General features: G+C 47.2%; 1 protein-coding gene across 9 annotated transcripts in view; it reads left to right on the top strand.

Moving 5' to 3' along the window:
• VPS26C (VPS26 endosomal protein sorting factor C) overlaps positions 1-26,395 on the top strand; it is a 102,344-nt gene that overhangs the window by 32,965 nt on the left and 42,984 nt on the right. For 3 of the 9 annotated variants that reach the window (XM_028492664.2, XM_028492663.2, XM_055086408.1), the window contains exons 2-9: positions 7,382-7,966; positions 8,196-8,339; positions 9,434-9,583; positions 15,194-15,274; positions 17,350-17,424; positions 19,158-19,308; positions 19,590-19,742; positions 21,233-21,497. In XM_028492664.2, the coding sequence (XP_028348465.1) occupies positions 8,199-8,339; positions 9,434-9,583; positions 15,194-15,274; positions 17,350-17,424; positions 19,158-19,308; positions 19,590-19,742; positions 21,233-21,489 (1,008 nt within the window). In that variant the 5' untranslated portion in view covers positions 7,382-7,966; positions 8,196-8,198 and the 3' untranslated portion in view covers positions 21,490-21,497. Of the gene's footprint in view, positions 1-7,381; positions 7,967-8,195; positions 8,340-9,433; positions 9,584-14,435; positions 14,593-15,193; positions 15,275-17,349; positions 17,425-19,157; positions 19,309-19,589; positions 19,743-21,232; positions 21,541-23,024; positions 23,138-26,395 lie in introns of those variants that run through there. The other 6 variants (XM_007110564.4, XM_028492662.2, XM_028492666.2 and 3 more) reach the window with 5 other exon arrangements.

The following is a 26,395-nucleotide window of genomic DNA, read 5'->3' as shown; positions in this document are numbered from 1 at the left end:
AATCTTCCAACTTTTCCCTCTGGATTTAAAATGCTTCCTTTATCATCTACTAAATTCCCATATGTCTGGGTTTATTTCTGGAGTTTCCCTCTTGTTCCGTTGATCTTTCAGCCTGTACATGCCCTGTACCTCACTTTGTAAGTTTTTGAGGTGTTATAATATCTCTTAGGGCTAGTCCCCCTCATTTCTTCTCATTTCAAAATTTATTTATTATTCCAGATGAGTTTTTAAATCAGCTTGTCTAGTCTGTCTCACCCCAGCCCACCTCTAAAAGAGAAAAAACAATTCTGATGTTGTTTTCTTTGGATTATGTTACCTTTATAGACTGAAAGTAGACACGTAAAGGGTGTAAAAACATGATGTGGATTTCCATTTGTTTCTTTTGTGCCCTTCAACTATGTTTTAAGTTTTTATCTTCTAAGGGTTTTAGACATTTCCTGTTAAATTGATTTATAATGTTTTAACTTTTTGTTCATTTTAAAAAGAAAGTATTTTCTTCCAGTGTATCTTCTCATTGATTGTTGTTGTTTACATGTTGCCTTATTGATTTCTGTATATTAATTTTGTACCCAGCTATCTTCCTTCCTGAAATTCTCTTCATGTTGATAGTTTTCAGTAAATTCTCTTGAGTTCTTTCAGGCATGCAATCATGTCATCTACAAATAATGATAATTTTGCCTCCATTTCAGTTCATACTTCTTTCTCTAGTTTCTTCGCATTAACTTGTACATATAGTACGTTAATAGTGATGATAGTGGTCATCCTTGTTTTTTTCCTGACTTAAATGCAATGTATTTCATTTCCCATTAAGTTTGATGCTGGCTTCTGGGTAAGGAAATATCCTTCTATTCTTATTTTACTAATAAGAATTTTATCAAGAATGGATATTAATTTTAGCAAGTGACTTTTTAGCATCTATGGAAATGACTCTACGATTTTTCTCTAGAGAGCTATTAATAGTGAGTTGTATTAATAGTTTTCCTCAACAGTTGAGCTATCCATACATTCCTGGACTAAATCCCACATACTTATGGTGTAATATTCCTTTAAGTTGCTACTGGATTGTATTGCTAATATCTTATATAGGGCTTTTGCACTGGTATTTATAAGTGAGAAAAATCTAGTTTTCTTTCTGTATGGGTGTGTTGTGTGTATAGATGTTGTCTTACTGTGGTGTCACTGATATATTTGCTTTATTTTTTAAAAGAAATTCTTTACTTTTCTGTGTTTGGGAGTAGTTTAACATTGAAATTTTCTGTAATTTACACATTTGGAAATGATCTGTGAAAGTCTCTGGGCCTGGTGCTTTGGGGGGGCTTATGTATAACTTTCTCTGATTTTTCTATGGTGATTTATTTGCTTAGCTTTCCTGTCTCTTTTGGAGTTAGTTTGGGTAAATTATATTTTCCTAGAAAAGTAATTCACTTTACCAACTTCTCAGATTTACTTATATGCAATTGAACAATGTGTTCTTTTATTCTTATTTTAATTACTGCTATATCTTTGATATTTTTTATTTCTCGATTAGATTAATAATTTGCTGTGCTATTTTTTTCCCTAAAGAAAGACCTGTTGGACTTACACCATTCAGGGTGTGGAGGTCAGCATGTTGTATATTGAGTTCAATTAGTTATACTTTATTGATGTGTAACTAAGGTGCTTATATCTTTTCTTCTTTTTGTCCTCTTTTCCATCCTGGCTAAGGGGGATAAATTAACATTTCCCATAATGAATGTGTTTTACTCAATTTTCTCCTTGTATCCCCTGTGGTTTTTGCTCTGAGTGTTGATGCTGTGTTATTTGATCCACAGATAGTGATGCCACATGTCTCTCCTGTGGGCTGTACCCTTTAAAATCATACAGTGCCCTTCTTTGTCTGGTTTAATCCTTCTTTCTCAGAACTCAGCCTTGTCTGATATTAAGTTTACAGCCCGTGATTTATTTCTTCCATTTGCTTCATATACCTTTGCTTATCCTTTCTTCCTTAACCTTTCCAAATCCACCCTCACCCCTGCCGTTTTCAGGTGCTTCTTTGTCATACAACATAAAATTGGGTTTTGCTTTGAGATAAAATCTGAACGTCAGTTTTTTAATAGGTATTAATTTAGCCTGTTTATTAATATGACATATGTTTGGCATTAATTCTGCCACTGGTGCCATGTTATCATTTGAGGGATTGGTTTTCTTTTTAACATTTTTAAAAAATATTTATTTTATTTATTTATTTGGCTGCACTGGGTCTTAGTTGCGGCAGGCAGGCTCCTTAGTTGCAGCTCACCAGCTCCTTAGTTGTGGCATGTGAACTCTTAGTTGCAGCATGCGTGCGGGATCTAGTTCCCTGACCAGGGATCGAAGCCGGGCCCTCTGCATTGGGAGCGCAGAGTCTTAACCGCTGTGCCACCAGGGAAGTCCTTGGGGTATTGTTTTTTAAGTAGCTTTTAGAACATCTGCCTCTCTACAGTCTTATTTGCTTTATGTTGTTTGTATGATCTTCTAATAATTTGCAGTTTTATTATAATTCTTATCCTTACAGCTTTTTATTGTACCCTAAATCTTCTCTGTTTTAGATGTTATTTATTAATTCTCTACTATGAACAATGATGAAATTAGTATAGTTCCTCTTCTTTCCTTCTCCCTTCTCTTCTACCAACTGATCTTAGTTATTTACAAATATTACCTTTATTGGTGTTTAACTTGTTAACTTTATTTGTACAACATTATTTGATTTATTAACTTTAAATCAGCACTGTGCAGTAGAACTCTCTGTGATCATGTGAATGTGCTATTTATCTGCCCTGTCCGTTGTGATAGCCACTAGCCATAATGTGGCTCGCAAGCAGTTGAAAGGTAGCTAGGGCAGCTGAGGACCTGAACTTTAAATTTTCCTTAATATTAATTAATATAAATTTAAGTTTAAATAGCCACATACGGCTAGTGGCTACCGTACTGGAGAGCATGGTTTCAATGATACGTTTTTAAACCCCAGCTGTCAAGGACAAGGAAGCCACGTACATTTTACTGCCTCCTGCTTTCTAGCCCCTTAGTTGCCCAACTGGTGTGACTTAAGTAGTTTCTGCACTGTCAGGACTTGTATTTTGCACTCTGCTCTCTCACCATAACCATCACATACCTCTTAGTCTTATTCTTTCAGTTGAATGGCTCCAGTCCTCACAATTGGTTCTTTTGATGCAGGGTTTCTCTTGAAGAGTCATAGTTCACTATCTAATCAGTTCCTCAAAAGGCTTTTTATCCAGTGCTCCTTGGGGTTTTGTTTGTTTGTTTTTGCACATTTAAAACTTCTTTTATATGTGAGCAACTGTTTAGGTAAGTCTAAAACCCTAGTATCATCACACTTTGTTTCCTTGAGCATTGTAATGAATATTGCTGTACTTTCATTTTGAATTGTATTTTGCTGTGAAGAAATCTGCTTTTCCCCCTCTTGTAAGTGACTTTTCTTTTGCCTGACTCCTGAAGGATTCTTTCTTTTTTTAAGTAGAATAGTTTTACTAGAGTCTTTCTCTTAACCGTTCCTAATCCATTTGCTTTTTCAGTATTTAAAAATTACATCAGTAAATATGTTGTGTTCCATTATTTCAGTTTTCTTATTTGGGAACTTCATTATGCATATGTTGGATGTTCCTCATGGTCTCTTGTATTTATCTTTTTCTCTGGTGATTCTTTTTAATTCTTTCTTAAATTTTCACACGATTTGTTTGAATTTTCTCATTTCTGTCCTGTATGTATTTTGAGCCCCTTTCAGTTTCACCTCCTTTTCTGTGACGGTTTTGTTTTATTTTTTCCTTTCACTTCTTTTCTGAGCTTTTCTTATATTTTTTATCTCTTTCTTTTGCCTCACCATCTTATCCCTGAACTCTCAGAGCTCTGTCTTGTGTTCATCCCTCATAGAAGCGATTGCATCATTACATGAAAAAATTCACGGTGAAATGCGTGTTCACAGTTTCCACCCGCTTGATGGCGCTGGTTTTGTCTGCGGGGTAGTCATTTCCTCATTCAGTAAACATCGAGTGCCTGCTCTTGCTATCACTCTACCCTTGTGGAGTTTACATTCCAGGAGTACAGATGATAAGTAAAATAGATAAGCACTTATGGCGTATTTTAGAAGGCGACAAGTGCTGCAGGGCAAAGTTGGGGCGGGCGCGGGGGGGGGGGGGGGGGGGATAGGTTCAGTAAACATCGAGTGCCTGCTCTTGCTATCACTCTACCCTTGTGGAGTTTACATTCCAGGAGTACAGATGATAAGTAAAATAGATAAGCACTTATGGCGTATTTTAGAAGGCGACAAGTGCTGCAGGGCAAAGTTGGGGCGGGCGGGGGGGGGGGGGGGATAAGTGAGTGTTGGAAAGGGGGTAGTGCGGTTTTAATAGGAGTGGTCGGGGAGTCCTCATGAAGATGCTGTCATTTGAGCACCAACTTGATGGAGAGGAGGGAGCGAGTGTGAGAGAAAAAATTACCCATGGCCCTTGTTGAAGATGGTAAAGCAGACTTCATTCAGGGGGGAACTGTTGCGATAGATGTAGGGTCCACTGCAGTGGGGAGAAGAGGCTCGACTCTGAGTGCAGTGTGGGCAAGTGGTAATTATCGCCAGGGAGGTGGGGGGCGGTCACTGGATGGAGAATTACTGAGAAGAAACGTCAGGAGGGTAAGGGAATAAACCAGCTCACAGGGTTCTTGCTGAAGGCAGGCCAGGTTCATCAGACACCCCCCCGGGGCCGGGAGAGGTGGAGAATGAGGAACCTGGTCAGGTGTTGAGGGTGATGGATATGGAGGATGGTTAAACTGACTTAGCAGAATTCTGGCTACAATCGGACAATGTAGAGAGGAACACGGAAATCAAAAGCCGAGGCCTAGTTGAAAAAGAGCTCGAGAGAGGCTGAGTAGAGTTTGGTCAAGGAGAGCGTCCTTGTCACGAGCCACGTGGGTTCTGGAAGAGTCTCCAGGTGGGGGGAGGAGTGTATGCACACGTCCTGAGGCTCGATGAGGGGCCAGGACGGTGGAGAGGAGTGGCTGAGGGGGAGGGTTTAGAGATGAGGTCACACAGGTGGGGCGGGAGGGCCGTGGAAATGACTGGCCTTTACCCTGTGGAGTTCCTTTACGTAGAAGAGCCACGTGGTCTGTGCTTTGTGTGTCCAAGCACCTCTGCTGGTTCTCTCAGTGTCTCCTTCTTGCAGGAGATGATTTATTCCTGGACCGCACGGACTGAGGTTTGACGTGTGAGTCTCTCTAACCTTTACCCCCGCCCCCCGTATGTGAGAAGCATCTGGGGGGCGGGTCACGGCTCCGGCTTCCCGCGTGGGGCGTCGGGAGGCTCCCTCCCAGGTGCCCCTCACCTTCCAGAAGCGGCTTCCTGCAGCCGCGGGCCTCACTTCGGCTTCTGACTGCGCGGCCCCTGCTCGTCTTCGTCTCCTTGCCTCACCGAGCAGGGCGTTTGTGGTTTTGTGTCTTGTTCTTCTGGGTGATTTCCAGGAGGCCGGGCGGGGGCGGTGCTGACTCGACGCCGCCGTCCTGCAGCCCAGAGCCCTAATTATGGGTTTGGCATTAGATTCCCGAGAACAAAGAAGAAAAGAGTTGTGGAGTTCGCTAGCGGCCTCCTCCGTTTAGGGAATACAGAGTTACAAGCCGCAGCCCCTCAGCCCCCTCGGGAAGCCTCGGCGGTGGCTTCTGCGGAGAAAGCCGGCGGCCGGTCAGCCAGGGAGACCCGGAGCCTTTGGGCGCCCCAGCTTCTGGTTTGGCTCTGGCGCCGGGGTTCCAGGCCTTCCTCTGGACTCGGCTCCTCCGGGCAGAGCCTCGAGCCCCCCTGCTGCGGGCTGGCCGCGGGCGCCACGCGGGACGCACCCCCCCCAGGGCCGGGCTTCTGCCGATGCTGGTGGGAGCGTGGCGTCTGCGGGTCCCCTCGGAGGGCCACACGGGCGGGCCAGGGCGCTGGGATCTGTCTCCTCGTGTCGGCTACACGCGCACGAGTGCGGGGCCTGCGTCTCTCTGTTTCTTAACCTTTCTCAGGGCAAGGGCCTCCTTGCTGATGTGACAAAAGCCATGGCTCTTCTCCCCCCCAAAATCAGCACACACTGTACATTGTTTCCGGGGTTCGTTGTCATCCTTACGTCCAGGAGGGGCTCCTCTTTGAAATCATGGCCCTCAGTGAGGGACTCCCACTTACCACGTCACGGTACCAGCGAGGTACCCTCGCTGTCCACGGCCCTGATCTTCTTTTCTCCCTGTTGAGCCTTCTAGGTGGAAGTCTGAGCGGGAAGTTCTTGGTGAGGTCTTGGGCTCTCCTTAATTTCAGTTATACAAGTTATTCTCTCCTCTCTCACCAGGATTAACCAAGAATTGTCTGGTACACCTAAAACAAACACAGTGTTGTACGTTGATTACACCTCAATTTAAAAAAACAAAAAGAAGTGTCACTCGTCTTACCATGGGTCTTAACTCTAGTTGAAATACCTGTTTTAAAATTCTTGGCTCCATGGGCTGTACTTGGACTAATTCTTTATCTTTCTTATGTTGGTAGGAATTAAATGGACCTGTGTATTGTTAGAATGCCTAATTTATCTGCAAATATTATATTAATTTTTCATTCTCTCTACTATATTTCTTAATTGAAATCAAGGAATGACAAAAGAATCATAAAATATTTACTCTGCTAACTTCCAGGGTACTTTACTGCTTTTTCCTTCTTATGCCATAGGGATTAAGGAAGGAAACAGTTCTATTGATGTCGTGATTATAATTTGGTATTCAATGTTCAACCCAGATCCTGTTCCCATGAGATTAACTGAATACATTATGATTAAATAGAAGCAGAACCAAGTACTATTGTGTTGTTTAATTGATAAAGTTCATGAAATTGTTTTCTCTGATTTTAATTCTGGGACATACCAGTAAAGCATATTTCTTAAAATATACTAGTGGATTTAATTTCTTAAAAATTAGATTTTTACATTTCATTTAGGTTATACAAAAATTAATAGAATTAATTTTAATTAAATTTAAAAGTAAAATTAGTATTTCAGAAGGGTTTTCATTTAAATTATCTTGTGAGCTTCTTATGTTAAGAACAAAATGAGTTCTACCCCTTGAATTCTGCTTAAAAGGGAGCTGAGAGTGTTTGTTTTATTTAGACTTCAGGGCTTTGGGATGGGGAATGGGAAACAAAGCCAAAATACGTAGCATATTTAAGGGACATAGACTAGTCCCCGCTCCCAAAATTTCACATAACGTGAGAACTTGGTGAAAGTTTTTTCACCAGATGACTAGAGAAAATAAAAGGTAAACAGATTTAAACGCCAGGAGGACAGATTTTTTTAATGCTTTGATCTGTGGGGCCATTTTTAATTTTTGTTGTTTTTCTTTTTGTCAACAGTTCTGCCATCACATTACCATTTGAGAACAATCACAAACCGTTTCTCGAGGTCCTTTCAGAAACACGTTGTTTTGTGTTTACTGTGTATTTCCTTTGGTTGGTGCTAGTTAATCTTCTCAACCTCCTGTTCCACGCAAACCCCAGTCGCAACTTGAGACCGTCAAGCCCACGGTCACAGGAAGGAATGTAGTTAATGTCCATACTCTATGACTCAGCGATCATCTCCAGAGAAGTGAATGGATGCTCTGTTGTGAAGTCTTTCTTAAATGATTCATGAACCAGGGAAATCTGGGCTCTACTGTCCACCAGCGGGAAGCAGGACACAGAGGGGCTGGGGGGCTCAGTGAAGGGCCGTGTGGCTGTCGGGTGGTATATCCACGACCTCCAGGCCCCCCACGAGGCTCTCTGGGCAGAGGACACCCGGCCAGCAGCCGTGCTCAATTACTCATGCATTTGACAGTGTGTAATCATCTTAGCATAATTGAGAAAGAACCTAAAGAAAAGGGTCTTATTGTGTCATATTCCTTCTGAGGAGATCGTCATACACGCTCAGACATTTGTTTGGATTCTCCAGCGGGAACGAAGGTGTGTCTGGAAGGCGGTGATGGGATGAGATTCCTCGCCCGCTCCCCCGGGACCCCCCCAGGGCTGGCCCTTCCCCATCCTGGTATCCAGGCATCTGGTCTGTGATAAGCACTCAATGAGCGTCTGCATCTTTGAACAAACTGATGGTTATGGAGGCTGACTTTGTTAGTAAACCAGGTGGATGAAAGAGCCGTGCTAACGTGTTGGGTGGCTGTCTCCCCTCCCCCAGGAAATGCTCTCCGGGGTGGTGGTCGTATCTGGGAAGGATCCGGTCCAGCACCAGGGGGTCTCCTTGACAGTGGAAGGAACCGTGAACCTCCAACTCAGCGCCAAGAGTGTGGGTGTGTTCGAAGCATTCTATAATTCTGTTAAGGTAAGAATGCTTGCGTTGCACGTTTTTAGTTTTTCAAATGTCTGTGGTGGTTTTCACTTGCTGTCTGGCTTGTTATTTGTCACTATTTTGCAAGGAATGGTGGTAGTCATGCTTTTACTATTTACTAATCAAACTGAAAAAACATTCAGATGTTTTGATTTTGAATATATTCTGTTATTGAAAGGCTGCTTGTTTTTATTCCCATTAGATAGGATTAGGGGAACTTTAGGGGGGGCTAATTTCAGCCATTAAAGAGAGCAGAGCTGTCTGAGAGGTTGTGCCTGGGCCTTCTGGCACTTACCTTCCTAAAACAAAACTGTTATTTTAATCCAGCTGCTGTTGGATATGGCATTCAGGTAAGATGCAGGTAGAGCCATTCTTTTCTGTCACTTAAAGTTCTGTGTTCTAGAAGGTGAAGTCTTTTTTCTATACTTATAGTTTCCTTTTCCTGAAGGGCATATTATTAACTCTTTAAGTTTTGAGGGGGAAAGAGTTGAGAGGAAAGAAAGGTTCATTAAGAGTGTTCAGACTCAGGACCTTCCCAGGTTTTTCCACAGTTTTCTTATTTTCTTGCATCAACGCTTAGAGACTCATTTCAGAAGCTGTGGATTTTCTCAAAGTGATTGTAAATCAATGGCTTAGAGTACCTTAACTAAGTAAGGTGTAACACCTGCCTTTTAGGCAGGTTCCAAGTGTGAGTACTGTTTCCCTCCCAGGGCCCAGCCGAGGAGGCCTGCACGGGTGCCCCGGGCTGCACGAGGGCCCCGCACCTTGCCAAGTGCCGTGCACGTCTGCTTCACTCTGAAGGTGGAGGTGCCCGCCGGAAGGGTCGTTAGGACAGTCAACTGAGATACTTCGGGATAAGGGAGGGAAGTATATCAGTTCACTTCTTACTGTGCACCAAACATCTAAGCATCCAATCCTGCAAATGAACCAGAGACCTTGGGCCGACTCACCGCTGACAGGGCACCAGGATGGTAGTGGCCGAGGGCTGGGGTGTGGTGTCTCAGGAGATTATTTAATAGACGCAGTAACGTGAAAGAAAGTGCATCAAGAAGTGCTTGTTGATGGACTGACTTGGGTTTTCTTTACAGCCCATCCAGATTATCAACAGTACCATCGAAATGGTGAAACCAGGAAAATTTCCCAGTGGCAAAACAGAAATTCCTTTTGAATTTCCTCTGCACGTGAAGGGTAACAGAGTTCTGTATGAGACTTACCACGGCGTGTTTGTCAACATTCAGGTGAGAGTTTCCTCGTCCTGTGAAGCTGACTTCACAACTTTTCTTCTGCAAAACAGCTTGGTCTTTCTTTCACTGAAAGTTCATAGGTGGACCCAAGAATTTAATACTGTATTTATTGCTGAGCCCTCCCATGTATATTCTGTATTGATTTCTCATTTTGCCCTGCAGAACATATTTTGTGTATGATCATTATCTTTGATGGGGATCTAGGAGGACCCAAGCTGTAGCTTCTTTCCAAAATTCCGTTGTTTCTTTGGGGCTCTGTTCAGGCCACACTGACACTGACACTGTAAGGGGTGCTTTTATTGTTGGTGGTAGACATTCCCTCACTTCTCTCTGGCACCCGCACTAACTTGTCTATTTTATACGTATAAATATCTCTTTGTTTCATACCCAAAGGCTCCTGCTCTGACATAGGCTTGTATTCTTTATTGAACAAACCTTGTAAATGAGGGGGAAGTGGATTTATGACTTCCCGTCTACCTCCGCTGGCTCGGGGCTCCTTCCCAGTCCCTATTGTGGTCTCAGGCGCGGTTTGGAGTCATGACTCAGAGCGAGAGAAAGAGAGCCTTTCCTTTCTTCAGCGGAAAGAAAGGTACTTTTGTGTTATCAGCCTTGCAGCGGTTCCCCTGCTGGATGAGACAAAAGTATTTTGTCTTACGTATGTGCAAGAGGGCTGGCAGTTAGGAAATTTTTTGATTTATTAATTTTTAGCTGATAATTTGGTCTTGGTAGAGACCATTCCCCTGCTTAAAATGTAGCACTTTTAAAATAAAAATCCTCCAAACACTTGTGAGAGTTTAACCAAAGGTTTGTCTGTATGTGAGTTTTATGTATGGCCTAAGAGATCGGTCAAGAAGAAACTCATGTAGTATGATGTACTCTATCGCAATAAATACCCTTCTGTAAAGAAAAACTTTTCTCGTCCTTTGTTATCGGTGCACCTGTTTCAGGCAATAAATATACTGAAAGCTTTGGGCAGTTCATAAGAAGTAACAGTAAAATGTCTAGGTTCAAAGGAGACCCCTTGCATAGACATACAGATCGCTGCTGAAAAGACCCGCATCCTCTGATCAGCTTTCTAGGTTGGGAATACTTTCACCATGAAAGAAAGTATTGCCTTTTTACTTTTTAGCAAGACTGAAAATATCTCAAACGTTGCATTTTCAAAATTATTTTTATTCTCTTGCCAGAATCAGCATCAACCTGCTTTACCCACACAGTAGTTCTTTGATGCTGCTTATTTAGCAATAGAAGCATATATTCATTAGAAACTGAATAGAATAACATCAGATTTTCTGTGGTCATACTTCTTACTTGTCACTTTCTTTTCCTGTGTTTATCATTCTTGTTAAAAGATTAATTTGTTTAAAATAAAATTGGAAATCTCACCCTTTTCCAAATATTGCCAAGAAACCAGACAGATATACATACAAAACTTGGGTTCCTGTGTAAGCTGTGTGTAAGTTGGAAACTAGTTAAAATGCAGAAGAAGAGTTAACATGTGGTTAATTCTTTAGTAAGGTAAATCATCACCCCGACCCCCTTTATTTTGGTCATCAGATTTTGTTACCACTTTGAGGGTTAACCTCAGAATGCTACAACTTGGAATTCTGCACCTCCCCAAATACCTCATAAATTTCTGAAAACGTAGAGATGTCTTCTCAACCTCAAATTTATAAGAGCTTGTCACCTTACACTTGCCACTAGATTCAACATTTATTAGAATTTTGCCACCTTTGTTTCATCTGTATTTATTTTTTTCTGAATCATTTCAAAGTTAGTTACAGAGTCTTGACAATTCATTTCAAAATACTTCACTATCTATTCACCAAAAAATAGGGACATTCTTCTACATAATCCCAGTTAACTATTTTCACACCGATCAGAATGAATAAAAATTCCCAGCTCTCATTCAGATTGTCATTGCTTCTTTTGAGAAATACACTTCTTGAGAGAAACTAGGATTATAGCTTCTTGATCTCTTTTTCATTCATCAGTTCACTCAGTCTCTACATGGGGCTTTTTCTGCCCTTCTTGTTGGACAGTGGAGCAGGTGCCCTGCAGAGAGGTGCCACACGGGGCGTCACCTTCTCAGTGCCATCACTTATCGAGCTTCCCGTGAAGAGTCCCGGGCGTGACTTGGGATCGAAAGTGTTGTTTTTGAGCCCTAATAACATCTTTCTCAAATTATACGGGTGCAGAGACATTTTAATTTATCCTCTGAATTGTGTTGTAGTAACATAATATAAAAACAGGAAGAATCATAAGACAGAATAAAGGCTTTAAAAGGTAGCCAGTATTAAATTGCCAACTTGCAGGGGCTGGTTTCCTTGTAACTTCTTAGAGGGCTTGATCCTGTTTGCTCTGATTCTTCTTCTCAGCCATCGTGCATCCATTTCTCATCCTTATTAGTAGATAGAGCATACAGGAAGCTGTCGTCCTCTGTGCAGCCACTTTTTCCTTTAAAAGTTGTTTAAATCACGGGGAAGTTTTATTATGGTTGTTTTACTCTTGTGGCCATACTAGCAAGGTTTTATACTATAAAACACAAAATACAGCAGTACCAACATGTCTGCTGAAATTGTGTATTCAGAATTAAATGATAGAGATGCTAGTCCTTGTTCACAGACTCCTTTCTAGGAGTCTGCTTTAAATCTGTTGACACGCGTTTTCTTTCCTCGTTCCTGTCCTGTGTTTACTGACAGTCAAAGAAATCAAATCTTGAGAGTTCCCTGGCGGTCCAGTGGTTAAGGCTCCGTGCTTCCACTGCAGGGGCACAGGTTCCACCCCTGGTCGGGGGACTAAGATCCTGCGTGCTGAGCATCCATTAAAAAAAAAAAAAAAAAAAAAAAAAGATCAAATCTTGTACCTCCTCTTGGAGCCCTGCTCAAGTCTGACCCTCCTGACCCCCTGTGACCTCCTGTAGCTCACACCATGTAGATCACTCCTTAATAACTGGGAAGGATCATGATACAGCGAAAAGATCCAGGGCTCTGCAGCAGACAGATCTGGGCTGGAGTTACAGTATTGCGTAAAGATTCAGAGCGTGGGTTTCAGCAGCAGGCAGGCAGGTATAAATTCACATCCCACCTCTGTGACCCCAAGCAGCCTTCATGACCCCTCTTCCTGGGGGGTTGAGGAGGCCTTGGTGTGAAGTACTTAGCGTAGTGCCTGGCGCATAGAACATGCCAAGTAAATATTTTCTGAATGATTAAATAAATGAATTAATGGTGACTATCCTTATATTTTGTCAACAGTTCTTACATTTGTATTATCAGAATTAATTGAGAAAGTACATGTGAAAGAACTTAACGTGGGACTTCCCTGGCAGTCCAGTGGTCAGGACTCCACGCCTCCACTGCAGGGGCCACGGGTTCCATCCCTGGTCCGGGAACTAAGATCCCACAAGCTGTGCTGTGTGGCCCAAAAAAAAGAAAAAAAATTTAAGAACTTAACACTATTCCTAAAACATAACCTCAGTGTTGTTCCTCTTTTCTCCATCTTTCTCCCCTTCCCCCCACTTACCACCAGCTGCCCTATATTACTAATTATTGCTTTCACACTTAAAAACCTTCAGTGACCAAAAGTTGGGGCCCATTACTCACACTGTCTCATCTGCAAGTTATAGAAATCCAGCTCAAACTGGCTTAGCCAAAAAAGGGATATTGGATCATGGAACTCTCAATTCCAGGGGACCATCTAGGCCAGGGCGGACACCGGTCAGCCCCCAGCTCGACGTTCTCGGGGGTGACGCTGGCTGTTGGCCGGCGGCCGCAGGCTTACAATCTCCTGGCCTGGCAGCCCCAGCAGAAGGGACTGTTTCCCATGGCCCAGCAGCAGTCCTGCCTTTCTGGTCACTTCCACACCCCCGTGGGATGGGGGGAAATCAGTCCTGCCCAAAGCCCTGAGACTGAAAATGAGGAAGGGATGTTCCCATTGGGAAAACGATCAGGGAGACCAGGCAGAGCCCGAATAAAATGCTGCCTATTCTAGGCAGCGTGTGGGCTGTACAGGAGAAAGACAATGGACATGGCATACGTGCTTGTATATACTGTACATGATACACACAAACATAGCATATACATATATGATACAGCCCTCACTAAGCTTGTCTGGTTGGGGAGACCAGATTGAAATCTCGGTAGAGAATATCTATATCTATATCTATATCTATATCTTTGTATATATATATGAAGGCCCTTGCAGACAAAGGATGATTCTTTTTTTCTTTAATGTTTTAATCTCCCAGGAGTACCTTAAATACATAGCAGCTTCTTGTTTAATGTGGACAGGTTGGTCATAATAGTTGTAGCTTCTTGACTCAACTGTGCATATAGTTCCAGTTCTACAAATTATTTTAATGTTTTTCTCGGATGATTAAAACAACAGCTCACTTTATCAAACATACATTCTGTGATTTTTTGTTGAAGATTAACAATAAGACGGCGATCGTGCTGTAGAATTTTGTTCCCGCGCAGTCTCTCGTGGACAGGGATGTGAAGGAACAGTGTCAGGTCGAGCCGAGCTTTCGGCTCGGGGCCCATTGCAGCAGGTGCACCGGCAGTGGCTAGTTCAGAAGGACGGCACAGGGACAGCAGAGGAGTTGAATACGGCCAAGTTCAAAGCCAGCGTGACGCTGCGTCCCTTTCCTGTCCACCTTCTTTTGCTCGCAGGATACGTCTTTGCTGGCAGATGGGGGAGGGCCGAGGAGAAGACCAGGACTGGCCATTGGGGAAGCTGGCTAACGGACTCTGGGGCTTCCTTATACGCTTCTCTTTACGTTTGCATACATCTGAATTTTCTAAAATAACAATTTTGCAAAGACTTTCCCCTCTTTTTTCCTCCTAAGGTTAAGATACGAAGAGCTCACTTTGAGATGCCCTGGAGGCCTGAGCTCCAGGACCCTGAGCACCGTCGCTAGCATGGCTTCTCTTCCCCACGTGGGGCGCAGCTCTGCCCTTGCCCCGGCCCCCAGCGCGGTGCTGCCCCTGCAGAGAGCCCAGCGGGTGAGAGCGGGCTGGGGGCTGACCCGCGTCTCCCAGGTTGGCCTTTGAAGTCTAGATGCCGTCCAGGGGCTTGCAGTCCTGCTGCCTGTGTTTTCTCATCCTCACTACAAAACAGCTGCCGTTTTACCCAGAGCAGCTGTGTGCCAGGCCTTGGCTTAGCACCCGTTACCTCGTTGGGCCCTCACTAAGGTAGCGCTAGCGAGCAGGAAGCTGAAGCTCAGGGAGGCTGTGTTACTTGTCGGGCTCACCCAGTAAGGCGGGTGACCGGGTCTGAGCGAGCTTCTGCTCCTCCCGGCCTGCTCTTGCTGCCCTGCCTCTCTGGTCTCTCCTGTGTTACAGGTAAGACTCTGCACCTGTGTTCCGGGGGTCCAGCTACAGGATGGCCGTGGGAATGGGCCGAGGAATAACCTTAAAGTGTTTTTTAATAGCAGTGTTTCTGTTCTGAGCATTAACTCCCCCTCTTATGTATATTAATTTCATTAACACATTAATTGGACAAAGTTTCCCTAAATTATGTTGACTGACTTGCCTCTTTGTAAGTAATTCCAAGATGAAAGCAAACCATCTGAAAGGATGTATTCTCCTCTGCCTTTCCCTCCAGTATACCCTGCGCTGTGACATGAGGCGGTCCCTGCTGGCCAAGGACTTGACCAAGACCTGTGAATTCATCGTTCACTCTGCTGTAAGCTGCGCTCGGGGGGCTCTGGGCTCAGTAACAGGAATCTTCTGTGGGGTCTGGGACTGGACCCCACTTACAAGCAATAAGTTAGCCTGGTAGTGTTTCGTGGATGCTGGGAGAGGCTCGGGACTCCTGGGTTAGAGACAGGGGACTGTATTTCTCCCGGCATGGCCGGTGTCAGCGTGTGTGTCATCCCCCTGGGCCAGAGGCCTGTGGGGTGCTGCCACGGGCCCAAAGGGGCGCTGCACCTGAGGGGTTTTGTGCCTCAGCTGTGGAGCCTCAAGCTGGGGAATCCGCCTTTGTTACAGCAGGCAGTGAGCAAGCCTGCTCTTTGTCCTGGAGGGAGACATCACCTCGTCCCTCAAGGCAGCTTCAGCCAACAGCTGGGAGAAATGGCCCAGCCCAGGGGAAGAAGGCCAGGGCCTTGCATTCTCGGCCTGTGCAGCAAGAACATGCAGGGGTGCCTGGGCCGGGGTGGGGAGCCTCTCCTGACACCTTCTGCTAGTAGTTTGCAGTGACAAAGTGTCCTTAAAAATTCCCCTCACGTGCCAGTGCTGCAGGGGACACGTGGTGAGTAGCCGTGCCCACGGCCCTGGTCTCCTTGTGTCTCAGCCTCTCCAGGGCCTTTGGGGCAGGGCCTTTTACACTATTATGAAGTGTCCATGGGTATCTTTTAGTGATGATTAAGTGAAAATGTAAGACAGACTTCTTGTGCATAAGATCGGCAAAATCACTGATGCCCTTGCATCATTCTTGTGACTTTTTAGGATTTCCAATATTTGTAGTTTTCCTGTTTATAAATTTTTAATAATCATAGTGTTAAGTATTTCTTTCAGCGATACAATATTTTATGTAAAATATGATGAAATATTTATCCTTTTTGGAAGTTAACTTGATTTAGATGGATATTTTCCTTTTTTCCATCAAGGGTTTTCAAAGTGAAGCAAAAAATCTTTTTCTCATGTAGATTATCCCCTAAAAAAGTCACCTGCCATTTTATGTGCTAAATAAAAAGTGCCTCCAACTTTGTGAAGAAGAATGAGCCCAAACCCAGCCCCCCACGCAGAGCTGGGCCCGCAGACCCTGGCCCCTGGCCCATGGGTGGCCGCAGAGCTCGGGCTTCGCCCGTACTCGGCCTTCAAGAGTCTTCGTGACTGATTTCACTAGAAGCCAAACCATGCTGTGACCTGTAGTACATGAAGTTAAATATTCCTCTGTATACTGTGAGGAAGGATGTATTATTCCCTAAAGAATATGTTCATGAACCTATTAGTAGAAAGAATATATTCAAGAAGAATATTTCCTAGAATAAGCTTTTGGTGAGTGAGTGAACTGGGCAAATCGGTCGGTGCCCTTCCTCCTCCACGGCTCCCCGGCCGTCTGGGCGTCAGTGGCCTTTTGGCCCCAGCCCATGAGTAAAAGACACTGGGCAGGCCCCGTGAAGCTTGGCTGTATTGATGGATTCTGCACTTATGTAATGCAGAGATGATCCTTGTTAACTAATTACGGCAACATATAATTAATTATGTTAACATATAACTACTTACGTTATAGGTGTGATTCTTCCTGGTAGACAGTTGTACAGCTGAGTGGCTAAGAGCACCGGCCTTGGAGCCAGGCTGCCTGGGTTGGATCTCACCTCTGCCCCATGCTTGAGCCACCATTTGAGCCCTCTGTGCCCCACTGGCATCTGTGAAGTGGGACCAGGGCCAGTGACAGCACTGCACAGGGTCATGGTGCCGATTCAGTGGCTTTTATTCTCAGAAAGAGGTTCAAAATAAGTGTCTCCCAACAATACTGCTCTGTTTTTAAATTCTGGACCTGAAAGGGACCTTAGAGACTAAGAAGAAGCCTGTCCCCTCATCTTACAGATGAGGAAACTGAGTCACGGCGATGAGGACCTTGGACAGCACACGGCCTTCCTTGTTTCTTGGCAGAGCTGTGTTTAGAATCCAAGCATCCCGCCTCTGAGTGCCGAGGTCTTCCTGGTTCACGACGCTACCTTGTGTTTCCTTAAATGGGGAAAGGCAAGTCTGACCTGTGGACTCTCCTGATTTGGGTTTCTCCTCCTCTTGTAGCCTCAGAAGGGGAAACTGACTCCGAGCCCCGTGGACTTCACTGTCACACCTGAAACCTTACAGAATGTCAAAGAGGTAACATGTTCCTTACACGCCAGTGCCAGGGAGGCTTTCTTAGTAACCGGATCCCACTGACAGACTGTTGCCCACCTGTTCTTTATTTGGGTATCAAGTCATCAGCAAGAGGAAATTTTTGTCTCTACCCGAAATAGTCTGTATTTTCAATTTTACTTTCTTTTTAAATTCAGTAACTACTTAGCAGAAGGATGGTTTTTAAAAGAGAGGGTATATGTTTATAATTTTTTACCGTCTTCTCCCAGTTCTATTGCACTGTGGTCAGAGACCCCCTCCCCTGAGCCCCAGGGCCGCCACTGCCTGTCAAGGGGGCTGCATACCCTGGTTTTTCAGCTGGGCCCCTGGTCACTTGTCTTTTGTGGACGTGGCTTTTCCTCCCTACCCTAACCCTGCATTCTGCTCCCTGGACCCTCCTGACTGGGGTCGGGTCAAAGGCCGATTTGGGAGGATTATTGGCTTCATCTTGCAGGAGGCACAGCTGAGGTGGGGGTGTGTCATGGGGAGCCTTTCAGAAAGTCCATTGAACATCTCTCCCTTCTCTGGTTTCTGGAGCAGTGACCCCAGCAGGCCAGTCAGATTTTCTTCTCAGGAATTCAAACCTTGATTGGAAACATGCAGTTGCCTAAGAGAATTTTAATGGGAACTGCTACTGCTTTTCCTTTTTCTAAACAAATAGCCTCTTTTAGCTTTTTTAGAATTCTGTCTTGAATCAAGATTTTTTTAGAGTTCTTTGCCTTTGGGGGCTACCAGGTACAGAGCGCCCTTGCTCTTGACCTCCAGTACAGGGCACCAGCCACGCATGACCACTGACCCTTGAGGTGGGGCTGGTCGGATCGAGATGAGCTTCAGGGTGTGGTACTGACTGGGTTTCAAAGACTCGGTTTGAAAAAGAGAATGTAAAACCGTTCATAACTGTAAAATACTGATTATGTGTGGAATTGATAATATTTTGGATATATTGATTAATTTTACCTGTTTCCTTCTACTTTTTTAATGTCGCTACTAGAAAATTTTAAATTACACTGTTGCTTCACATTTGTGGCTTCCATTGTGTTTCTCTTGGACAGTGGTGTTCTAAACTCTGAATTACCTACAGTAACTGGGACACAGCCATAGGAAAGATGGCTAGGACAGATGTCTCTAACTCTTTAGTTCTGTTTTTCCCGTGGCATTGTCACTCACCCATGACCATTTTCCTCTGTCCGAAGAGAAAAGGTCCATAGGTTTTTTAGTCAAGTATTGAAGAAAACTGTTCTCTTTAAATTTCCTTGAAATAAAGTTAATGTCTTGGTTTTTCAAAATTGCATAATTGGGAACATTTAAACATTGATTATCTTTTTAAAACCTCTTTTTTTCCTTTTGGTGACTGGTTGTCCTTAAACACTGTCAGCAGCTTCTTTAGACATTTTTATGTCGTGTCCTTGGTGAGAAGGAGTGTTCCAGACCTGATCTAGGCAATCAGGATGCTTCTGTGAGAGAGCTGGCCATTCTGTGGCAGCAACACCAGGTGCCTTACGTCTGTAGATAGCTGTTGAATAATTCAGTCTGTTACTTAAGTTGACAGAAAATGTAAGTACTGTTGTACCTTTTTTCCCATTTTGTAAACCAGGGTCCCAGTGGATTTTATAAAAATTACCTGACCCTGTTTTCAGTTTTTATTTGTACCAAAGTGACTTGAGTAACTTCTCCTGGCGCCTCCCACTCCTGATGTGTCTGTTTTTGTCTTGTTTTAGAGAGCCTTGCTCCCCAAATTTCTCATCAGAGGACATCTCAACTCGACCAACTGTGTTATCACACAGCCACTAACGGGAGAGCTGGTGGTGGAGAGCTCGGAGGCCGCCATCAAAAGCATCGAGCTGCAGCTGGTGCGCGTGGAGACCTGCGGTAAGGTCCCCACCCCGTCCCCATCTCCCATTCTTCCCCCGCCACCCTCCCCACCCCCGCTGCCGCCAGCCCTTAGCCACGAGCTCGCCTCTCGATTCCAAGAAACGTATGTGTGAGGAACGTGGGATGTGGAGGGAGGGAGGGCTCCAGAGTCCTGCAGAGACGGGGAGGGCCGCGGAGCGGGCTGATGCAGGTTCTCCCAGGCTCGCGCAGGGCCTGTGGCTCAGCCCGCTTGGACGTTTGCTGGGTTCTGACCGTGTGATGCTTTCTCCCCGCTCCAGGCTGTGCAGAAGGGTACGCCCGCGATGCCACAGAGATTCAGAACATTCAGATCGCCGACGGGGACGTTTGTCGGGGCCTCTCTGTCCCCATATACATGGTCTTCCCCCGGCTCTTCACCTGCCCGACACTGGAGACCACCAACTTCAAAGTGGGTACGTGTGCTGCCCTTGGGGTGCCCCCGGGAGGGGTGCAGCCACCGGAGGGGACGGGCCTGCTGCTCCGCTGGGGTCAGATGCAGCCCAGAGCACCCGGTCCTTCGGTCACTCAACAAAAACGCAGGCAGAGCAGCTGTGTGGCGCTGAGGGCCCCCGGTGAGCAGTCCCGGCTCCGAGGAACTTGTGTCGCCCCTGAAGGGAGACAGCGTGGGCCGGGTAGGTGACCACGAGCTCTGTGAAGGACACTAACTCAGCCAGGGACCAGCCGGCCGGGCGCATGAGGTCAGGTCGGCTCCCTGATGGGCTGGCATTTGACGGAGACGCAAGACCTGAGACAGCCAGCCCAGTGTGAACGGTAATCTTCCCTAGGGCTTACCTCCAGCAGCTGAGGGTGTGTCGGTCGTTTTCCATGAATGCGTGGGTAGATATTTTGACCACAAGATCCGAATCACGTGACAGATGCAGTTTTCTATCCTGCTTTTCCTCCCTTCACTTTATATTATGAACCTTTCCATGGTTTTAAGTGTTCTTATAAAGTATTTTGATGGCGCATTCATCCTAATAAAATGTTCATGCTTAGGAAGTTCAGTGGAGGGCTTACTCCCCACCACAGAGACACAGCAGGACGGACCCTCGGGCCCCTGCCCTGGCTGACACGACCTTCTGCAGACTGACCAAAAGACCACAGAAGTGTCCCCGGGCTCTGTCATGCGCAGGCTCACTGGTGAATAGGTAGAATAAGGAGCTTTTGGTAAATGGTTGCTTTTATACCCATTTCATTGAGAAATGGGAACATAGTCCCTAAGGCCAATGTGTTTTCTTAATGTCATATTCCCCCTAAATCTTCTAACATATGTTATTACTAGTCCAGAGACAATCTTTTTTTTTTTTTAAATTAGACTGTGGTTTTACTTTAAATAATTACAAATAATGTAATTTAAAAATGGAAGAAAGTAGAGGGAATTCCCTGCCGGCTCAGTGGTTAGGACTCGGCACTTTTACTGCCGTGGCCCAGGTTCAGTCCCTGGTCTGGGAACTAAGATTCCGTGAGCTGCATGGTACAGCCAAAAAAAAAAAAAAAAAAAAAAAAAATGGAAGTAAGTAGAGTTTCATCACCGAAGTTGAGTGTATGCTCTTTGTTTTAAGAGAGGGAAAGGTGGTCGCACCTGGCATCACGGGGGGCTGCTCGGACCTTTCTGTGCCCTCGTGTGAGCGTGAGCCCCGGAGCACCGCCAGCCCGGCAGGCTAGAGGCACAGTGTAATACCGGTGGAGCCCTCGAGTGCTTTATCTGAAACGTTGTGTTGTAGCGAGAACATAATGGGGTCAGGACACCCTTGTCAATAGAAATGAGGGCGACAGATCCAGTTGTTCACCGAATACGGAAAAGCATAGCACGGTCGGCTGAAAGATGACATAGGGTCAAACTTGACCTGAGCTAACAAGGTACCACGTTTTTTCTCAAAAACTGTGTATGGTTATTGAATAGGTAGTATATGCCCACCGTACACAATCCAGAGGCACCAGGGCCTCGAGTGCAGAGTCAGTGCCTGCAGCCACCGGGATCCGCCCGGCCACAGCCTCGTGCCACCCCCGCGCGTCCCACCAGGAGTGCTCCCTGGCCACGCCACACACCGCGTTCTGAAACGGGTGTTTTTTCCGGAGCATACACTGCAGCGCGACTTGAGCCGTGGTTGGTTGAATCTGCAGATGCAGAACCACAGCTGTGGAGGAACTGCTGAATAAGGGGCAGCCTGTAAACTCTACGCAGATCGTCAACTGTGTTCAGGGTCGGCGTTGTTCAGAAGTTGACTGTACTTTGATTTGAAGTTGAGGAGGAGCTTGTCTGTTGATTTCTCAACTTGGTTTTCCTACATAAACTTCAAAAAAGGTCCAAAAATTATTTTTTTCTGCTATGCTATGCATTAGGCACCTCTGTTTTCCGTGTGTTATATTTGTCAGACTTACTAAGTGTCCATATAAGATTTAATGAGGTGCCTGTGATTCTTCCATAGAAATAACGCCCTCAGTCCATCAGCCAAGACATCACTGATGCTTTTGTCCTCGTGGCTCCTGTTTCGTCTGTTCGGGGGCTTGCGCAGTGGCCGCCCCGTCAGCTGGGGGGGGCGTTCCACAGGGAGGAGGTGGCCCACGGTCACTGAGCGCCGCAGCCTCTCGTAGCCCCGGGGTTGCCGTCGCGTGGCTGGCGAGGTCGGGCTCGGGGTCTCAGGTGTGGGCGGGGTGAGCCCCGCGTCCCACGTTAGGCGCACATCTGGGTGTACCCCTTCACCTCGACCGCAGGGGGCTTTGTGTGCACGGCCAGGCCCGCGGTGTCCTCCAGCCCAGCTCACGGTGCCCCCGCCAGGGAGGACCGCGAGGTGGTTAGAGGGCCTGGGGAGGGATGCTGCCGGGCAGGGCCAGGGGCCGTTCCGGCGCGTCACCATCATCAAGGAGCGGAAAGGAAAGGAACAGGGTGCGTGCTGCTGGTGCACAACTCTTGTCCCGGCTGACGCTTGGCGAAGGTGACAGCCACACACGGGACGTTGTCCTTGGGCCGCAGGCACCCTGCCTGCCAGGACCCTCCTGGACGAGCTGACCCCCAGCCCCTTCCCCAGCTGAGCCCCACTCTGCGGTGCTGCCCGCCTCGCTGTTCATGCTGGGGAGGGACCCGGCTGGACTCTCTTCGGGGGCTCCCTCGTCACGCGCGCCCCTCTTTCTGTCGGTAAGCTTACCCTTAGCGGCTGGAGAGCTGGGGAGAAGACTCCTGTTTGCTGAAAGGTAAAAGAGGAATGTTTGAACAGGTGTTGTAGGGAAACCAACCAGTATCCAGAGGAACTACAGTTAGACTGCTCGCTGTTTCTGAACATTGTTTCTTGCCTGGGCTGGGACACGGGTCCCCAGACAGCAGCGGGCCAGTTTGGAGTCCACTCTTCCATTAAGAACTGTAAGAAATGTAAAAATAAAGCCAAAGAGTACACGTGAATTGACAGGATTCTAGAAGATTCTCTGTAGTAAAGACGAAGGACAAGGAGAGTGTTTGGGGAAGCTGAGGCCTTACAGCATGTTCCAAGGTGAGAAGACCAACTTACTCAGGCAGTCCCGCCAGTGTGGCCATCTACACTGATTCTCCCGGACGCTTGGGATGACGTACGTGCGGGCGGACGCACACGGCGCCCGGTGCAAGCTCTCCGTCGAGAGCTCGCTGCGCCCGTGGCGGGGTTGTTGTTTGGTTCCCGCTGCTCCGGGCCGGCGGGCATAAAGCCTGTCCTTTCTCTTCCCAGAGTTCGAGGTTAACATCGTTGTGCTGCTTCACCCTGAGCACCTCATCACAGAGAACTTCCCGCTGAAGCTCTGCAGGATGTAGCCGGGAACAGGTGGAAATGCAGCCGTGCCGACGTACGGGAGGCGAAGCCGGCAGCACCGAGCTTGCTTTCTTGATGGTTCTGTATCAGAAATGAGTCTGACCCTTCTTCCTTATTCCCTCGAGGCCCCTCTAGTCAGAGCTTCCCTTTGAAATTCATCAGGATTTCTTCATGGCGTTGGCAAGATTGTTTCCCAGGGAGTAAATTTCCTGTGACTCCTGACTAACCTGCGCCTTTTTAGGTTCAGAGCACAGTGGTAACAGAGGCTGAACTTTGCTGGAAAGTGAGGTCAGGGACAAAGGAAACCTCCTGTGTGGCCGACGGTTGTGGCCAGGGCTCCCGGCAGCTCCCCGGCCCCGCAGGGTGGCGACAGGCGTGCTGGTTGCTCATGACGTTGGCGGGCGGGCGCCCGCCGCAGATGCGCAGCGTGTTTCCCACTCTCTTCTCTTTTGTAACATTTGTCGTGATAACTTCAGAACTTTTGGGGACCTGGGGAAAGTGTGCTTGGCCCTCCCAGGAGTGAGGGCATCCGGTGACCACGGCTGGTGCTGGAGTATTTCTGAGTCTCAGGACCTGGTGTGAAGTTGGCTGCTGCCGTCTTCCCGGAGTCCGTTGAAGTGCAAGGTTCTGTCAGGGGTAAAAACACGTGTCCACGCCCGTCGTTGTTGGCTCGGTTCTGAGTGGCAGGGGACCCGGGCCCAAGCCAGCAGTGAAGACCCCTCTGTGCTGGGCGGGACCTGGACCTGATGCACTTGGCCCACCTCCAGCCCACCTGAGGGACCTGCGCTGGCGGGGTCGGGGGCGGTAGTTTGGCCTGAAGCCATTCTCTCCCTCGCCTCCTGTGGGATTTGCAGTGTACGGTGGGTCTGCTGCAACACGTTTCTTCCTTCACGTCCTGCTGTTGTTTCTCTGGGTCCACAGTTTCCCTCAGAAGCAAGCCGCGCACTGTGCACGCTGCCTGGCCTTCCTCTCCTGAGGGAATAATTATCACCTGAAGAGCTGCCAGCAGCCCGGCCGCCTTTATCATTTTATTCAACCTCGAGGGGCCCGGGCGAGGGCCATTTCCTTGCGCTTCTTGGACGGGCACCTCCACCATCGGTTATTAAGGAAAGCTCGGACCTTTGGGTGTCTTGGGCGGCGGCAGCCCCACTACTGCCGCGGCTGGAGCTGCGGGCGCTCGTTGCCAGGTTCTGCCGTTACGGCAGGAGGAGGGGAGGCGGAGGAAAGAGGCCGTGAACCTGAAACAGTACATCCTTTGGGAAATGCCCGGTTAGGCAGGAGCTCCTTCTGGCTCTTGGAGCTCCAGCAGAAATGGGGCCTCGCTCTGGTCCTCAGCCACGTCGTGAGTTGCACAGGAAAGGTGGAGAGGTCAATCAGAAATAAAACGCTTTAAAAAGAAGCCAAAATACCGTGCCTGACTTCACCCAGAGCTCATGTCCCGAGCCTCCCTGCTCCGGTAGCTGGGGGGAGGTGGGTCCCTGGTGTCATTTCTGCCTTCTTGAGGCTGATAATTCCCGAGCCTGAGTCTGAATTACCTTTAAGACCTTTGGGGTAAGATTACCCCCACATGCTGGCAGTGCTTTGGGCTGGGGCAGATCACCAGTGCTCTCCACAGCCCCCCTCTGATTCCCTTCCGAGTTCAGAAATAGGGTTGTATTTCCGTGGAGCCACGCCCACCAGACTGGGCTGACTGACTGCCAACTCCTTTGCAGCGGGGTGTGGTCATGTGACAGGGAGGACGTGGGCCCCTTCCCGTGGCTGGACGGGAGCAGGCCCGCTCCCCACCTAGACCATGCTGAGCGCAAGGAACACGTGAGCAGAACAGCTAGCCTCCCGCGTGTGTCGCGGTCATCGGAGAGGGAAAGGAATGGGTCATCTTCAGAGCACGGCATTGCCGGGGGTCTGGGCTGCCGCAGCCCTGCCCTGTCCTGCCCTGGAGCTTGTGACGTAGGGTCCAGCCCCACCCCTGCCTCTCGTACAGCCCGAGGTCCACACGCATGTAGTATTAAGAAATACTCCTTTATCTTCACGCCCACCCTCTGCATCAAGATCCTTAGGGGTCCAGAACCTTGCCCGGGCCCAGCTGGTCAAACTCCAGGGCGGGTGTAGACCAGTACTCCCCGGAGCTGTTGCTGATCTCATCCAGCCACCCCAGGACCCAGCTGACCCAGCCCTACCCAGTAAAACCTCCCTGACCAGAGTGGAAGGAAAACAGGCTGGTTTTCACTGCCACTAACTGTTCTAGAGGTCTAAAAGATTTGGTTAGGTTCTCCTGGGAGAAGTGTCAATACCAAGATAAATTCTGTGATGACAGCTGTGACGCAGCCCTTTCATCCTGTCTTCTGGGAGGAGAGCTGCTGCGGGCTGGCGAGTAAGGTGCTACTGTTGTCTGGTGCTGGTTCCCACACATCTTTGAAACCTGCAGGAACTGCTTTCTCAAGTCAGGCCGCCCTCCCCGAGGGCTGGGCCGCTCCCACTCAGGGGCCTCCACGCAGATGGTTTCAGTTGCTGGAGTGTTGATAGATACTGGCCATGTCTGTGCATCTAATGAGAGCAGGAGCTCTGTGAGCATTCATTGTTATTCTGGATCAGACCCTGTGCTGAGTGCCACGCATGTATTATCTTAATTAATTGTGTAGCAATACTATGAGGAGGGAACTCTTATCCCCATTTAAACATGAGGAGCTTGCGGCTGATGGAAAGACACAAAGACATAATTTGTGCCTGCTTCTTCAAGACTCATCAGATTTGGGGGAGCATCTGCTTGTTGAAGACCAAGGGTTGAGATAACACTAGAATGTTTGGTTGCTTGTGATCTGGATCAACTGTCCTTTCTCCAGAAGAGGCCTCTGTTTGGTTCCCTTGACAAAGTCCAGTAGTGGCAGGCAGGAGGCTCTGTGAAGGTCCATGAAGAAGCAGCTCCAGAGAAAAGGATTTCTGAGAGATGGGGTTTGTTCGGCAAGGGCCCCACGACAGGGGATGTGATCACTGCCTCCCATCTCGATCAAGGATTAGAGTTTTAAGACCACAACCTCTGGGTCTTATGTGACAGAAGTGGGAGGAGCTTTTCTGTCTTCAGATGAGCAGCCACCTGGGGGAGGCTGGCCCAGCAACCCAGACCTACTGCTGCTGGATACACCAAGAAAGGGGTGTGCTCAGACTTAGCTGTGGAAAAGTGGTAGAAAAGAGCAGAAAAATAAAAATCTTAAATACTCATTTTTGTTTTAAAATACCTTCAACAGGGCTTCCCTGGTGGCGCAGTGGTTGAGAGTCCGCCTGCCAATGCGGGG

Source organism: Physeter macrocephalus, chromosome 8, assembly GCF_002837175.3.
Source record: "Physeter macrocephalus isolate SW-GA chromosome 8, ASM283717v5, whole genome shotgun sequence".
Classification (NCBI taxonomy): Eukaryota; Metazoa; Chordata; class Mammalia; order Artiodactyla; family Physeteridae; genus Physeter; species Physeter macrocephalus.
This window is presented reverse-complemented; position numbering and strand designations above follow the sequence as displayed.